The following is a 17,527-nucleotide window of genomic DNA, read 5'->3' on the forward strand; positions in this document are numbered from 1 at the left end:
CCTGGACATCAGAGAGTCAGAGAAGTGATGCTAACGCGACGTTTAGCTCCCGCCCATGTTTGCTTGCTTCCTGTCCTCGAGGACAAGAAGAGACACTTTTCTGATTCACCTTAACGAGCTGGGAGGAGTCTGTCCCCCTCACCTCTCAGATCATCTGGGTCGCACCGTCCTGGAGGACAGCAGAGACAGACGCTGCACTCTGATGACATCATGATGACATCACTGATCGGCCTCATGATAAATGAAGTACCTGATTGGGTGCGTACTCTTACAGGCACATTATCTCATCTACCTTTAGGGGGCAGTGTCGGTCTGCCCCCCCTGTACCTGGAGGTTCGGTCTGCCTGTAGGGGGCAGTGTCGGTCTGTCCCCCCACACTGACGTCCTGCTGCAGGTCTTTACCTCCTCTGGGGTCCAGGATCTCCACCCTCCCAGACGTCCTCTGTCCCAGGACGGCGTTCCTGGGTTCCTTCAGGGTGACCCTGAAGTCCTCGTGGTTCTCCTCCAGACCGTCGTCGACCAGGAAGATGTTCCAGGTCTTCACGTCGACTCCTAAACGGACAGGAAGTGTTACGCCGTCGCTGTGGCGCTCCCTGTGGGGCAGGAAGGTCCGAACTTTGACCCCACCCGGATCAAACTGGATCAGAGCCGCCGTGCTGTGGGTGAAGTCTTCGCCAGGTCTGGCCGAACCTTCGTCCACCTGCGCACACGAGGACATGAAGCAGACGGCGGGCAGCGACCTGCGCACGTCTGAGGTCACGGCGGTACCTGGATGGCGACGAACGCCGGGTCGATGCTCCTCCCCCTGCGTTGGATCCGGATCTGAAGCGTCCCTGAAGTCTCACAGGTTCTGTAGCAGGTCGCCGACAACTCCACCCGAGACCAGGACAGCTCCAGTCTGCAGGAGACACCGAGTCCCCCATTAGAACCACGCCGAGTCCCCCATTAGAACCACGCCGAGTCCCCCATTAGAACCACGCCGAGTCCCCCATTAGAACCACGCCGAGTCCCCCATTAGAACCACACCGAGTCCCCCATTAGAACCACACCGAGTCCCCCATTAGAACCACACTAGAGTCCCCCATTAGAACCACACCGAGTCCCCCATTAGAACCACATAGAGTCCCCCATTAGAACCACACCAGAGTCCCCCATTAGAACCACACTAGAGTCCCCCATTAGAACCACACCGAGTCCCCCATTAGAACCACACTAGAGTCCCCCATTAGAACCACACCGAGTCCCCCATTAGAACCACACCGAGTCCCCCCCCCCCCCTCCCTAATGGATCACAGTTCTGGTTCCGGTGTTCCGTCTACAAACCCACATCTCAGGTAACGCTGCGTTTCCTGCCGGGTCGAGGAGGCGGAACCGGAAGCTGTCGCTCGTCACCTCCACGTCCACCGGGAGGACGAACGCCACGGCGCGCTGGTCCACGTCCCGCTGGGTGAACCGGCCCCTGATGGACGCACCTGGTGGGGGGGAGGAGTTTCATGCCAACTGAACTGTGGCGTGCACCCGACAGGTGACTCACCTGTCTGATGACTCACCTGTCGGGTGACTCACCTGTCCGATGACTCACCTGTCGGGTGGCTCACCTGTCTGATGGCTCACCTGTCGGGTGGCTCACCTGTCCGGTGACTCACCTGTCCGATTGACTCACCTGTCTGATGACTCACCTGTCGGGTGGCTCACCTGTCGGGTGGCTCACCTGTCCGGTGACTCACCTGTCCGGTGACTCACCTGTCCGGTGACTCACCTGTCCGGTGACTCACCTGTCCGATGACTCACCTGTCCGGTGACTCACCTGTCCGATGACTCACCTGTCGGGTGGCTCACCTGTCTGATGGCTCACCTGTCGGGTGGCTCACCTGTCCGGTGACTCACCTGTCCGATGACTCACCTGTCTGATGACTCACCTGTCCGGTGACTCACCTGTCCGATGACTCACCTGTCCGGTGACTCACCTGTCCGATGACTCACCTGTCGGGTGGCTCACCTGTCTGATGGCTCACCTGTCGGGTGGCTCACCTGTCCGATGACTCACCTGTCTGAGTGTTCTGCAGGTAGCCCCAGCGTGGCGCTCTGATGATGGAGAACTCCAGCTCCTCCGTGGGACCGTCCCGGTCGGAGGCCTGCAGGTGTTTGGAGGTGATGAAGATGCCGGAGCGTCCACCGCCCAGGTCCACCACGGTGCTGGGACTCCTCCTAGTGGTCAGGATGGGTGGGGTCCGGTCCACCCGGTCCACCTGGGCACAGGTGGGTGTTACTAGAACCTCTATATCTGGTTCTGTGGACGCAGCAGCCGGTCCCGAGGTTCTGACCTCACCTGCACTGAGGAAGAGGAGGAGAGCTTCCTCACCGGGTCCTACCGGCGCAGTTCTGTCTGCTGCCAGTAGATGTCCTTCCTGTCATGTGTACCGATGGGCAGAGCCCGTGAAGAAGAGGACGCCTCCTCTTCATCAGCGCTCATCACTAGATACCGCTAACGATGAAGATGAAGATAAACCGGACGGTTTGTTCTATTGATCCAACAGACCCAGTACCAGAACATCTGGACCCAACATACCGGCCGACCCAGGACCAGAACATCTGGACCCAACATACAGGCGGACCCAGGACCAGAACATCTGGACCCAACAGTAGGTACCGACCGACCCAGTACCGGAACATCTGGACCCAACAGTAGGTACTGACCGACCCAGGACCAGAACATCTGGACCCAACATACCGACCGACCCAGGACCAGAACATCTGGACCCAAGAGTAGGTACCGACCGACCCAGGACCAGAACATCTGGACCCAACATACCGACCGACCCAGGACCAGAACATCTGGACCCAACATACAGGCGGACCCAGGACCAGAACATCTGGACCCAACATACCGGCCGACCCAGGACCAGAACATCTGGACCCAACAGTAGGTACCGACCGACCCAGTACCGGAACATCTGGACCCAACAGTAGGTACTGACCGACCCAGGACCAGAACATCTGGACCCAACATACCGACCGACCCAGGACCAGAACATCTGGACCCAACAGTAGGTACCGACCGACCAGGACCAGAACATCTGGACCCAACATACCGACCGACCCAGGACCAGAACATCTGGACCCAACATACCGACCGACCCAGGACCAGAACATCTGGACCCAACATACAGGCGGACCCAGGACCAGAACATCTGGACCCAACATACCGACCGACCCAGGACCAGAACATCTGGACCCAACATACAGGCGGACCCAGGACCAGAACATCTGGACCCAACATACCGGCCGACCCAGGACCAGAACATCTGGACCCAACAGTAGGTACCGACCGACCCAGTACCGGAACATCTGGACCCAACAGTAGGTACTGACCGACCCAGGACCAGAACATCTGGACCCAACATACCGACCGACCCAGGACCAGAACATCTGGACCCAACATACCGACCGACCCAGGACCAGAACATCTGGACCTGACTGTACGGAGGACAGAATCTGGTCCTCAGAGGTTCTACTGGGTTCTACTCGACCCGCCCCGGGCTGGGCGGCGCCTCCTCACCTGTATGCTGAAGAGCGCAGGCTCCTCCCTCAGCTGCCCGTACTCCAGGTATCCCCGGTTGCTCCCGTCGGCCGGCAGGAAGTAGAACCCGTCGACGTCCTCCGGGCTCCCGGGTCGTGCCGGTACGCCAGGTTCTGCTCGTCCACGTCCTCTGGGTGAAGCTGAGGGGCGGGGCCAGCGGGGCCCCTCCCAGCAGCAGCCGGCCGTGGCGTGGCGGCTGCGTGACCACGTAGCTCAGGTTGGCGGGGGCCGTGTCGGGGTCGCTGAGCCGCAGCTGGCTGGCGCTGATGGGTTCCGTGGATCCGGCCTGCAGGCGGAGGCCCGGGTTCTGGTGGAGGGTGGGGGGGGTCCGGTCCCGGCGCTCGATGGTGAAGCGGAGCGTCCCGGCGAGGGACGAGACGCCGTTGGTGACCACGAAGCTGCGAGGGACAAAGTTCTGTTTGAGTTCTGCTCGTGAGTCCACAACAGAACCGGTGCCACGAGAACAATCTGTCTCTCTGTTTTCGCCGGGGCGTGGCCTGACCTGAGGGCGTCGGCCCCCCCCCGGGGGCCGTCGTCGTGGCTGTAACACACTCGCTGTGCCGTGACGTCCAGCTGCGTGAAGCTCGCCAGCGGGACGCCGGGCCGGCGGGCGGCGTGGAGCAGCCCGTTCCGGGGCGGGGCCGACACCGTGAAGACCAGGTCCCCCGGCCGGCCGGCGGCGTCGGACGCCAGCAGGACGTCCGTGTTCAGGACGACCCGCTGGCCTTCTGCCAGACGCACCGCCTTGCTCAGCAGCACTAAGTCACCTGCAGGGGGCGGAGCCACATTGTGTTGGCTGGATTGACGCACCTGCAACGTCGTTACCTGTCTCACGTTAGAACACCTGTGGCCCCCGCTAACCCAAGCATTTAAGCAGCTGAAACCACGGGGGGGGGGTTCTGGTTTTTGGAGACCCTGAAGGGGCCGTTCCACAGCTGCCCCCCCCCTTTAATTATTCAGGGGCTGAGGAGGACCGAGGAGCGTCTCTGTGTTCGGGGGGGGGGGGGGGGGCTTAATAAAACATGAACCCCGGACTGGCCACAGAGGAGCAGCGAGGGGGGGGGGGGGGCACGCTCCTCCTCCTCCTCCTCCTCCTCGCTGCTCCTCGCTAGCTTCGGTCTGAACCTCAGAACTTCTCACTCTGATGGGATGAAGACGAGGATGAACCTGCAGACGAAGGCTTTACTGCTAGCTAGCTAATGTTAGCTAGCTAATGTTAGCGACGTCCTGCTAGCATGTTAGCAGTCGACCCCGTTTAGCTTCGAGCTGTCTTTGAAACGGCGCCCCCACGACTGAGTACTGCAGTACTTCCTGTAAATAGTACACAGTTGATGTAATAGTACATAGTAATAGTACACAGTTGATGTAATAGTACATAGTAATAGTACACAGTCGATGTAATAGTACATAGTAATAGTACACAGTTGATGTGATAGTACATAGTAATAGTACACAGTCGATGTAATAGTACATAGTAATAGTACACAGTTGTTCTTGCTCAGAACAACATTAAGGAGGTTCAGAGACAGAATGCTAAGCATCGAGGCTAAGCTAATGCTAAGCTAATGCTAAGGTACTATAAAGAAAGGGTGAAATGCCATCTCATCCACCAGCTGATGACGTGATGATGTCATCAGCCGATTGACCTCTGACCTTTGTGAACGCCGTGGATGGAAATGAGGAAGCTCTGAGGCGGCGTCTCGTTGTCCAGGTCGCTCAGGGTGAAGCGGAAGCTGTCGTGACCTTTGACCCCGGCGGCGGCGGTGGAGTGAGCGTACCGCAGACGGTTCAGGTCCACATCCCGCTGGGTGACGTTGCTGCCGGCCGTTAACCGGGTCCATCCGGACTCCGTCTGCAGACCGGTCCAGAAGACGACCGGTGAGAACCAGCAGCTCAAGCTGCCCCCCGTCCCCCGTCCCCTCGTCCCCCCGTCCCCCGTCCCCCGTCCCCACCTTCAGCTGCAGTCTGCCGAGGCGTGGTTCAGCATCCAGGAAGTAGTACACCTGGTCTGGGGGTGAGTCCAGGTCCTCGGCCTCCAGGACCACGCTGGAGATCACCCCGCGCCCCCCAGGGTCCACCTTCAGCCCAGCGTTCCTAACACACCAACGAAGAAGAACCAACAGTGAACCAGGCGTCCCTCCCTGTTTCAGCCGGGGGTTGGTGGACCAGAGTCTGGATCCACATCAGGGAGCCCCGGGACCTGCCCCAGCCCCGGGACCTGCTCCACCCCGGGACCTGCTCCAAACCCGGGACCTGCTCCAAACCCGGGACCTGCTCCAGCCCGGGGACCTGCTCCAGTCCCGGGACCTGCTCCACCCCGGGACCTGGTCCGGCCCCGGGACCTGGTCCAGCCCGGGACCTGCTCCAGCCCGGGACCTGCTCCAGCCCCGGGACCTGCTCCACCCCGGGACCTGGTCCAGCCCCGGGACCTGGTCCAGCCCCGGGACCTGGTCCAGCCCGGGACCTGCTCCAGCCCGGGACCTGGTCCGGCCCCGGGACCTGGTCCAGCCCGGGACCTGCTCCAGCCCGGGACCTGGTCCGGCCCCGGGACCTGGTCCAGCCCGGGACCTGCTCCAGCCCGGGACCTGCTCCAGCCCCGGGACCTGCTCCACCCTGGGACCTGGTCCAGCCCCGGGACCTGCGTTTACCTCGGAGTTCTTCTCCTCCTGCCACTCGAACACAACAGGAAGTTGATGGTTTGTGTGAAAGCAGGTTTGTCCATGGGGGCGTGGGGGGGTCATGGTGGGGGGGGGGGGGCACCACAGACCGTCTGGCTGCTTCTTCACTCGGAACTAAAATCCACGCAGGACAGGAGACGCCGCGTCCGTCTTGCAGGACGGCGTCTGCCAGGTGTGTTACTTCTGCCTGGGCGGGCTTTACAGCACCAGCCTGGCCCCCGCCCTCACACCCCGATGGGGGGGGGGGGGTTAAACACCCAGTCGAGCAAAGTGAAACGCCACAGAAGAAGAGACGCGTCTTGGTAATCTTCTTCTTCAGGTGTTTTGCAGGACGCCGCAGCGGGACAGAGGACGGGATAACTGTCCGTCCCTTCAGGGTAACGTGAGCGTTAAAACGAGCGTGTGTGTGCGTGTGTGCGTGCGTGCGTGTGTGTGTGTGTGCATGTGTGCGTGCGTGTACCTCAGCAGGCGTGGCGTCTGGTCGTTGACCGCCGTCACCGTGACCTGAGACGTCCCCTGGACTGTGTGGACGCCATCTGTCAGCTGCAGAGTCACGGCGTCCCTCAGGGTCTCCGTGTCGTCATGCATGTAGACGAGCCTCAGGCCTGGGGGGGGGCGGGGGGGACATGCTATAAAACCCTGGGCAGAGGAGGCGGAGCCAGACGGCATCGCCGTGGGCAACCACTGAGACATGAACGGTTCCTCACCCTGCTGGAGCTCCTGCAGGGTGAAGGAGGTGACGAGGAGGCTCCTCCCACCTCCCATCTCCGCTCCGTTGCCGTTGACGATGCTGCCGTGAGCCGGCGGCGTCGCCACGGTGAAGGTCAGAACGTCCCGGGGCGTGTCCAGGTCGAAGCCGCTCAGCACGGAGGGGGTCAGCTCCACCGTCTCACCCTCCTTCACCTGCAGGGGGCGCAGAATGAGGAGGAGGTCACGGCGCCGCCGGCTGGTGAGGAGGAGGAGGCGGCGGCTGATGAACGTACGGTGAAGTCGGCGAGCAGCAGCGAAGGCTCCTCGTCATTGGTCGGGTTGATGATGACGTGGACGGGGAGGGGGGCGGAGCGGTGGAGGCCGTCGCTGACACTGATGGACAGCTGGTCGGTGGTTGGCTCCACCCCTTTGCTCTCTGATTGGACGTAGTTGATGAAACCAGAGGTCAGGTGAAGGAGAGTGAAGCATTCTGGGAACAGACAAGAGAACCCCGAGGTTACACACACACTCACACACACTCACACACACGCACACACACACACACACACGTACACACACACACACACATGTACATGCACACACACACACACACACCGACTGGGACTCCTGCGTTGCTCTTCTCGGACCCGGGCGTTGGCAGGATGTTCTCCAGGAAGCCGTGCCGGGGAGGAGAGTCCAGGTGAAAGGTCAGCTGATCAGGGGGGCTGTCGGGGTCTGTCGCCCCCAAGACCCCCCCACAAAGGCAGGAGGCGGAGCCTTCCTCCACGATCAACATGGATTCACCTGGACAGACAGGTGAGATGACAAATATCACTCAAACACACAAGGTGTGGTCTGGGTGTGTCCCGGGGGGGGCGGGGGGGTGAGGGACGTCCCTCACCCCCCCCTCCTCTCAGCAGGACGATGGCGTCTCACCCAGAGTGATGACGGGCGCTCTGTTGTTCACGGGGACGATGGTGATGTTGAGGTCGTAAACAGGAAGTGTGCCATGCAGCGGCACGGGAGGGGGCGGGGCGTCTCCATGACAACAGCCATGCGTCCCTGCAGCCTCGCCGTCGGAGACGATGAGGGTGACGGTGTCCAGCACCGCCTCCGGTCCGACCTCTCCTCCTGCAAGCAGCGCAGAAAGGGGCGTGACTCCACAGGTCACGTGACCTCATCGCGTCCCCTGAGGCTGTCCCACCCGTATGGACGTAGGACACGTGTCCCCGGAACACGTCCTGCTGGGAGAACCTGTCCACCGTCTGTCCCGCTCTCTGCAGCTCCCCTCGGACCGGACTCCGGGCCAGCATGTAGGTCAGCCCGGAGTCGTCGCTGTCCCGGTCCGTCGCTGACAGGTAGTCCGGCGTTACCTGGACACGCCCGTCCTCGGGACAGCTCAGCCCCCCCCGCAGGCCCCCACCCAGCTGGGGGGGCTCGTCATTCATTGGCAAAACCTGGACATCGGCAGACGTGCTGTCTCAGATGAGGATGATGATGATGATGATGATGATGATGGTGATGATGAGGATGAAGATGCTCACCTGAATCAGCAACACGACCCCCACTGAGTTGAGACCGTCCGTCACCTCCAGGGGGACGTCGTCCTCGGTGGTCTCCGAGTCGTCGTGGATGTACCTGCAGCACAGAATGACCCCCGATGACCTCACTGTGACCTCATCAGGACTCCACCCACACCTCACAAAATCAAGTTCCGATTGTGTGTTTGAGCCCGAGTCAGCTGGAACCGGACTCGACTGGAACCGGACTCAGCTGGAACCGGACTCAGCTGGAACCGGACTCGGCTGGAACCGGACTCAGCTGGAACCGGACTCAGCTGGAACCCGAGTCAGCTGGAACCGGACTCAGCTGGAACCGGACTCAGCTGGAACCGAGTCAGCTGGAACCGGACTCAGCTGGAACCGGACTCAGCTGGAACCGAGTCAGCTGGAACCGGACTCAGCTGGAACCGGACTCAGCTGGAACCCGAGTCAGCTGGAACCGGACTCAGCTGGAACCGAGTCAGCTGGAACCGGACTCAGCTGGAACCGGACTCAGCTGGAACCGGACTCAGCTCGAACCCGAGCCAGCTGGAACCGGACTCAGCTGGAACCGGACTCAGCTCGGACCTGAGGCGCCGTCCTCTCAGGTCCTGCAGGCTGAAACGACCTCCCTGGTCCAGCGTTTGTCCCTGCAGCTCCAGCCGGCCGTGGCGAGCCGTCCTCTGGACCTCCACCCTCAGCTCCTCCTCCCGGCTGTCCCGGTCCTGGACCAGGAGGTGCTCCTCGGTTACGAAGGCCCCGCCCCCCTCCTCTACCTGCAGCAGGTTGGTGAAGGCCTGAAACCCGCAGAGGATCACAAATCAGACAACGTGGACCCGATGTCCACCGGGACCACGCGGGACAGCCCCGTTTGACCTCTGACCTCCGGCTGCTGGTCGTCAACCGGGGTGACGGTGATGTTGAAGACGAGGCCCGAGACGGCGCCGCCGTGTTGGTCGCTGACGGAGAAGACGAACTGGACCAGCAGGGGTTCTGGACCGATGTCCTCCACCGGGGGCATGAAGGCCACCTTCAGGTGGTCGACCGCGTGCTGCCGGGAGGGACAGGTACATTTACTCGATTACTCTCGTCACCCAGGATTACCTTCCTGGTGGGTTCTGGGACCGGTTCTGGGACCGGTTCTGGGACCTGCGTGAAGGACTTGAGCGCCGGAACCACGGGGTCCCTCTTCATGCTGGAGGAGCCGTCGGTGAAGAACAACCGTCCGGCGTCCGTCAGTCTGAGAACGACAACGGCGTCAGCGCTCTGTCCGACGCTAGGCTGACCCCGCCGGGGGCGGGGCTTCCGTCCTTACCCAGGATGCAGTGGGCTGAAGCAGGGCTGCGTGACGACGTAGTTCAGGTCCGCGTCCGGATGCTCTCTGTCGGTGAAGCGGAGCTGAGCCCGGGTGACGTGAACCGCCTCCGTCTCCTCCACCGTCAGGGACCGGGTGCTGCCCGGGACCTCCACCGGCAACTGGTCCTTCACCGGGAAGACGAGGACCACCACCGTCTAGGTCCACGGGGGGGGGGGGGGGGGTTACTGGCTGATCTCAGGCCTCGTCGAGGACGCCGTCTGGACTCACGTAGGTCTGGGACAGGTTGGGGGGCCGGTGTCTGTCGGACAGCGTGACGTCAAACGAGTCCTCGAACAGCTCCTCCCCCGAGTGCTGGTAGTAGATCTGACCCTGGATCAGGTCCCTCTGCAGGAAGCCGTCCACCGGACCCCCTACAGCCACACGAGGGCGTGAGGACCCAGAGAGAGGACGGGGGACTCGTTGGCCATCTCACCTGTCTCATTGGGGGCGGTCCTCTGGACCAGCTGCCCCGCCCGGGGGCTGGAGACCACCTGGTAGAGGATGTAGTCGTCACTGGAGTCCAGATCGGAGGCTAACAGCATGACCTCCTCCAGCCTCACGGCGCCGCCCTCCTGGACCTCCACCGCCACGTTGTTGATGAGGAACGGCGGCGAGTCGTCTTTGGGCAGGACGTTGATGGGGAACTTGTGACGGACGCTGTGGACGCCGTCGCTGATGCGGAACACGATGTGGTCTCGGGTGGCGTCGCTGTCGGAGTGGTGGTAGACGACCACGCCCTCCCGCAGGTCCCGCACGCCAAACACGAACGCCTTCCTGCCTGGAGGACACCCAGAAGACTCGGTTTGTAGTCCAGCCAAAGGTTCACGTGGGAGTAATAGATTACTTCTGTCCCTGAGTAATCAGATACCAGGTACGAGTGTATCGACGCTGTTTGATGTTAGCAACAGGAAGTAGCATTTAAAACACGAAAAACTACAAAAGGGACCAGAAGGATCCACGATCTGGACTGGAGGGACCTGCTGGGGCTTCCGGTCCCCTTCGTGGCTCTAGCCACGCCCACATTGTTTGGCTCCTGACTCCACACGTGAATGTTTCCCGGATCAGAACTTCTGATGAGCATTAACGGGTCAGACGTGAAGAACTCGCGTCCATCTGGCGGCTCCGGGGCCGGCTGACCCGCCTAGCGCCGTGCTAACGCTAACGCCACGAGGCTCTGGCTGCGGTTCGTCTGCGAACACCGGTGGGGTAGATCATGGCGTCCTTCCCGGCGGTGTCCTGGTTGCCAGGACGGGGGGGCTTCCTGTCCGCCCCCCCCGACAGATTGAGAGACGAACCGTCCTCATTAGCAACGTTAGCGAGGGAAACCTGTTAGCGGTCCAACTGATGCAAACAACTTGGTAATTGGGCCCAAAGGTGGCGCTGGGCGGGGCAGCTAGACGGGAGGCCGGTGTGGGAGGAGCCAGGGGATGCTGCAGAGTCCAGGGGCGGGGTCACAGGACCAGGAAATAAACGTTGAAGGTGTTTTGACGACGCATGATAGAAATAATATGAATCAGAAATGTACACGTAAAACGAGGAGAATTAAAAAATGCTTTTAGGTTGTGTGTGTGGGCGGGGCAAAGGGCGTGGCCTGACAAGCTCTGAACCACGATGTTTTCTATGAGAGCGAAAACTTCCTCCTCCTGCTGCTCCTCTCAGCAGCCATGAACGGTTAACTCCCCCAGGCCACCCCCCCCCCCCCCCCCCCCCTTGCTAGCTGGTAGCATGAAAGCCTGTTTGGGGACCGTGCATCTGCTCTCTGTGCACGGCGGCATGAAATGACATAAGTCAGTCCAATCTGCTCGCCGCCGCTCCTCGTTTGGGGAGCTGGGGGGCAGGCGGAGGAGAGGGAGGTGGCGGCGGCCTCCTCGCTGCAGCGCCCCCTGGCAAAGTGGCCCCATTAGAAAACACATGCAGGGCCACTGGACATATGCTTCCCCAGCCACGGAGACACATGGCGGTTCATCTTCATCCCCGGCATTCTCATCTTCATCGGGGCTGCGTTCGAGTCTGGTTGGTCCGGTCTGAGACCAACGTGAGGGAACACCTCAGGGGAGCCCGAGCCTCCATCTGCAGCTGGACCCGGGACCCGGGTCCTGGTCCCGGCCTGACCTGAACCCACCAGTCTGGGATCCACCAATAATAAATAATATATAATAAATGGTCCTACATCCAGAGTAGAAACAGCGCCACCGCCTGTTTGTCACGTTGCTGCTTTCAGGCTGTTTTAGCTAGCAATTAGCATGTTGCTAAGGAGGTCCAGTCAGAGTTGATGCCATCGCTAGTAAGAATGCTAAGCTAACATCACCGAGGCAATGTAATGAAATAGCCAGGTTGCGTCACCTGATCCGGCCAGCTGACTGATGACATGATGATGTCATCAATCTGTCGATGATGTCACTGCATTTTAACGAGGGATTGTCTCTAAACTAGCCGCAGGCGTGCTAATGCTAGCTGAAGCTGCTACAGCGGGCTCGTCACCCGTCAGGGGAGACATTTTATTTCACCTCTGACGCTAAGACGTCCGTGAAGAGGCCCGTCCACCGCCACCAGGTAGACGCCATCGATGTTGTCCTTGTCAACGACCTGCAGCTCCTCCCAGGTGATGGGGCGGGACTGGCCCTCCAACAGGTCCAGACCTGAGGAGGAACGAGACCGTTCATAGACTGTAGACCGTAGGTGTCCTCCTGTGATGTCATCGCCTACCCATGTTCCAGGAGACCCTGGGTGCGTTTGTTTCAGCCGCCCTGATGGAGAGGTGGAGCGTGATGGGCGGGCTGGTCATGAAGGACCCGTCAATAGCCTGGAACTCCGCCTGGAACACGACCCCGATCGTTCTTATTTCGTTTGGATATTGATTTTTGACATTCGTCATGACTTCCTGTTACCTCATCGTTCCTGCGCTGTGATTGGCTGCTGTTGGGAGGCTGGTAGGCCACCTTCATCTGGTGGAGGTCCAGCCAGGTGAAGGACGTGATGACCTTCGTGTGGTCATCCAGGTGTGTGATGTAGCCGCCGGTGGGCGGGGCAGTCACGTTGAAGACCAGCTTCTCCTTCGGCGTCTCGTGGTCGCTGGCGTCGAGGGCGGCGGTGGTGAGCGGCGTGGGAGGATGAACTCATCCACGTCCAGGACGAGGGACGCCATGAAGGCGGCTCGGGGCGGCTGGTTCGGCATCGCACCGCGGATCAGAACCGGAAGCCATGCCGACTCCGCCTGGAAGAAAACGGACGTTCTGGGTCCACTTCAAGCCCCTCCCCCCAGATATTGAGGCCGGTACCTCCAGCAGGCTCCTGGTGGCCTCCTCCCTCAGCTCCACCCTGATGGAGACGTAGTCCGTCTCCGGTGAAGGCGAGCCCAGGTGCTGGTACTTCAGACCAGAGCTCAGGAAGTCCCGGCAGCTCGTTTTGAGGACATGAACCTGTCCGTTGTCATGGAGACAGGGTTTGTTCCCGGGACAGAGCGCCCCCGTCTCTCTGCCTGAAGGGGAGATGGACAGACGTCATCAACCGTAGGCTAACTGGTGCCGCCGTCGGCCCGGCGGGGACGTACCCTTCCTCTGAGACGAGTCTTCGTCTCTCACCAGCTGACCCAGAGCAGGGACGCCGGTGCCGGCGGTCAGAAGTCTGACGGTGCAGACCAGGTGATCCGCGCTTTGGATCTTCAGGACGGAGCCGTCGATGGCGTTGGACAAGCCGAGGAACTGAGGAACCACCAACGGGGTGCTGCCCAGCTCCACCAGACCGGACTCCGAGTCCATCACCCTCACCGGCAGAACCGCCGTCTCCACCAGGGAGTCGGAGGACGAGAACCTGCTCGCAGACAGGAAGTGGTCCAGGTCCGTTACAAGATCAGAAGCGCCTGGACCAAGTCCACATCCAGGTCTACTGCTGTACCACTACTACCAGAGTACTTGTAGCACTGCCGCTAACGCTAGCTGACCTGTAGATCCTCAGCAGCACCGTGTCCCGGTCCAGCTGGGGGCTGCCGTTGTGCTCGTATCTCACCTCGTCCTCCAGGAAGCTGCAGTCAAACGCCTGAAGAGACGGCGGGACGCCGGTGAAGCCTCTCTGCTGGTTCACCTCTGTGGCGGCCGCAGGCGCGTCCTCACCTGTGGGGTGAGCCGGCCCACCCGCTGAGTGGCGGGCTCGTTGGTCACCACCTGCACCTTGCAGGCTGCGGCGGGCTCCGCGCTGATCTTCAGCTCGTTAGGCGTGATGAACACAGAGCGCCCCCTGATGACCGCCACGTCTGAGGTCACCGCCCCCAGACCGGCGCCGCACACGGCTGTCTCCACCAGCAGCAACAACGCCATGACGGCGGCCATATTGGACCAGAGGGTGTGTTGTTGGTCGGGGGGGAACTTCTGAGGAGACACGAACCGCAGACGAAGGAGGACGAAAGCCTCTGTGTCTTACGTGCTTTTCACTCCATCTGGCTCCGCCCACATCCTCTGGAATCTGGACAGGAAACGACCAACCCTGAGCGACCCTGTCAGAATATCAGCGGTTAGCACCTAGCATCGACATGCTAGCATGGCCAACAGCATGGCGGCTCCTCCCACCTCCCTGAGAAGACTCACCTGGAGCCTGGGTTGGCGGCCCAGCTCTGGGACGACCGGCACCAGTCCAGGAAGTGGAGCCTGGGTTGGCGGCCCGGCTCTGGGGACGACCGGCACCAGTCCAGGAAGTGGAGCCTGGGTTGGCGGCCCGGCTCTGGGGACGACCGGCACCAGTCCAGGAAGCTGGACTCCTGCAGGATGTACGGTAAGTGATCCGGCAGCTGCTGCTGGATGGGAAACACAGACCGCTCCGAGGTCCGCTGGGTCGGCTCTGAAGGGAAAACCACAGAACTCTGACTCTGGACCCGGGAGCTGGGCCACTCCAACCTGGATCACATCCGCTCCTCCCAGAACTCTGACTCTGGACTTTGTTTTTCATACGTGACCTGATTGCTTTTAGGGGTTTGTTAGCTCGTCTGTCTCTCTGTGGGTTAGTCTCTCTGTGGGTTAGTCTCTCTGTGGGTTAGTCTCTTTGTGGGTTAGTCTCTCTGTAGGTTAGTCTCTCTGTGGGTTAGTCTCTTTGTGGGTTAGTCTCTCTGTAGGTTAGTCTCTCTGTGGGTTAGTCTCTCTGTAGGTTAGTCTCTCTGTAGGTTAGTCTCTCTGTGGGTTAGACTCTCTGTGGGTTAGTCTCTCTGTAGGTTAGTCTCTCTGTAGGTTAGTCTCTCTGTGGGTTAGACTCTCTGTAGGTTAGTCTCTCTGTAGGTTAGTCTCTCTGTAGGTTAGTCTCTCTGTGGGTTAGTCTCTCTGTAGGTTAGTCTCTCTGTAGGTTAGTCTCTCTGTAGGTTAGTCTCTCTGCGGGTTAGTCTCTCTGCAGGTTAGTCTCTCTGCGGGTTAGTCTCTCTGTAGGTTAGTCTCTCTGTGGGTTAGACTCTCTGTAGGTTAGTCTCTCTGTAGGTTAGTCTCTCTGTGGGTTAGTCTCTCTGTAGGTTAGTCTCTCTGTAGGTTAGTCTCTCTGTGGGTTAGTCTCTCTGTGGGTTAGTCTCTCTGTGGGTTAGTCTCTTTGTAGGTTAGTCTCTCTGTGGGTTAGACTCTCTGTAGGTTAGTCTCTCTGTGGGTTAGTCTCTCTGTAGGTTAGTCTCTCTGTAGGTTAGTCTCGCTGTAGGTTAGTCTCTCTGTGGGTTAGTCTCTCTGTAGGTTAGTCTCTCTGTAGGTTAGTCTCTCTGTAGGTTAGTCTCTCTGTGGGTTAGTCTCTCTGTAGGTTAGTCTCTCTGTAGGTTAGTCTCTCTGTAGGTTAGTCTCTCTGTAGTCAGAACGGACAGAAGAAAGACAGGAAGTGAGGAAGCTTATGTCGGCCTGCGGTCATAGGTGTGTGTGTGTATGTGTGTGTGTGTGTGTGTGTGTGTGTGAGTGTGTGTATGTGTGTGTGTGAGTGTGTGTGTGTGTGTGTGTGTGTGTATGTGTGTGTGTGAGTGTGTGTGTGTGACGGCCTGTTGATCAGCTCCTACCTCCAGTCGCTGGTGCTCCTCTGCTCGTCTTCTTCACCTTCTGCACTCAGAGGAAGAGGAATGCTGTCCTACACTTTAGACCCCCCCCCCTCTTCCTCACCGTCACGGGGGGGGGGGGGGGGGGTCTATCCTCAAAGCTGAGGGGGAGCAGACAGGAAATGCTCTGCAGCTTTCCAGGACTTTAAATTATCGGCCTCCGATGGTTCATCACCACACACACACAGACACACACACACACACGCACACACACACACACTCACACACACACACACACACACACACGCACACACACACACACTCACACACACACACACGCACACACACACAGTCACACACACACACACACAGACACACACACACACACAGACACACACACACACACACACAGACACACACACACACACACACACACACAGACACACACACACAGACACACACACACACACACACACACACACACACAGACACACACACACACACACACACACACACTCACACACACACACACAGACACAGTCACACACTCACACACACAGACACACACACACACACACACACTCACACTCACACACACACACTCTTAGCTGCAGTGAAGGAGCAGCGTCTGCCTGCAACAGGATGTTTGAAAAGGTCAGCTCATCTTTTCAAAATAAAATCCATTCAGTGTGATTTAACTGGTAAAGTTTAATTGTTATTTATTTATTAAACGTGTTTATTTACCCCCCCACACACACACACAGTTCTTTAATGAATTGGCCCCTCCCTCTGGAGCGGTTGCCTCGGCAGCAGAGGTCGGGTAAAGTCGTGCTGAAGTTGAGGCGCGTCTGTCCGTCTGTCCGTCTGTATTTCCGTCCATCAGAAAGGCGGCTGCGGCGCTGACGACGTCCAGCCGAGCGCCCGGCGCTCTGATCGCTTCTGACTGCTACCCTTTGCGCGGCGTTTGGACCGGCGCCCACCTCCTCGGCCCGGGGCCTCTGACTCCTCCTCCACCGCCTGAAGTTCATTTCCTTTCCTCGCTGACCCGTGACTAAACCCTGGAACGGCGAGCGGAGGCAGGAGAGGAACAACAACAAGCTCCATCCTGATTGGCTCTGAACTTGGAGGACATTTTGTCCTCGTGCTCCTGCAGCTGAGGATTATGGGAGTTGGACGTCTTCAGCCGACCCTCCTCCAACAGTTCTGTTGGCTGAGAAGGTGAGAATGTGCCAGGTAGCAGGTGAGGCTGACACCTTCCAGTCCAAGCCGAGGGTGTCTTAACCCGTCTAACAACCACAGGTAAAGCCCCAAGCCCCGCCCCCCCGAGAGGAGACGCCAACACGGAGCTCCATCAGGATCCACGTGTTCTCTGCAGCGTCCCCGTCTGTCTCCAGAGGTACTGCACGCTTTAGAATCCTGCCCCTCCTGCCCCTCCTCCCCCCTCCTGGGCGGGGCCAATCCACAGCCGCTGAGCATCAGGTGAGGCTGGACGGAAGGACCAATTAGACGAGAAGAGGAGCATGTGGGTATCACCTCCCGAGGAAGACGAGGGGGGGCCTGAGGGGGGGAGGCTATAGGAATCTGACCTTCCCCCCGCAGTAATGAGGAGGGCGGGGCTCGACCACAGATTATGCAAATGATCTGCTTTGATGTAAAACTAGCCGGACTGGACGCTAATGTTTCTCCAGTCGTGAAAGGGCG

General features: G+C 59.8%; 1 protein-coding gene across 1 annotated transcript; it reads right to left on the minus strand.

Moving 5' to 3' along the window:
• Nucleotides 1–110: 110 nt before the first annotated feature.
• On the minus strand, nucleotides 111–14,171 carry frem1b (Fras1 related extracellular matrix 1b). Its single transcript, XM_068743621.1, is given in 33 exon segments — nucleotides 111–169; nucleotides 403–552; nucleotides 628–700; nucleotides 769–898; nucleotides 1,328–1,472; nucleotides 2,048–2,249; nucleotides 3,560–3,672; nucleotides 3,675–3,710; nucleotides 3,713–3,978; nucleotides 4,083–4,347; nucleotides 5,234–5,432; nucleotides 5,533–5,674; nucleotides 6,719–6,863; nucleotides 6,966–7,161; nucleotides 7,242–7,438; nucleotides 7,564–7,752; nucleotides 7,885–8,079; nucleotides 8,153–8,405; nucleotides 8,493–8,586; nucleotides 9,078–9,286; nucleotides 9,373–9,540; nucleotides 9,639–9,729; nucleotides 9,805–10,001; nucleotides 10,075–10,217; nucleotides 10,280–10,624; nucleotides 12,354–12,485; nucleotides 12,553–12,661; nucleotides 12,735–12,950; nucleotides 12,953–13,060; nucleotides 13,125–13,324; nucleotides 13,397–13,656; nucleotides 13,787–13,881; nucleotides 13,956–14,171. Coding segments are annotated over 33 exon segments (5,538 nt in total).
• Between the last annotated feature and the right edge of the window lie 3,356 nt (nucleotides 14,172–17,527).

This window comes from Brachionichthys hirsutus, chromosome 9 (genome assembly GCF_040956055.1).
Source record: "Brachionichthys hirsutus isolate HB-005 chromosome 9, CSIRO-AGI_Bhir_v1, whole genome shotgun sequence".
In the NCBI taxonomy this organism is placed as follows: domain Eukaryota; kingdom Metazoa; phylum Chordata; class Actinopteri; order Lophiiformes; family Brachionichthyidae; genus Brachionichthys; species Brachionichthys hirsutus.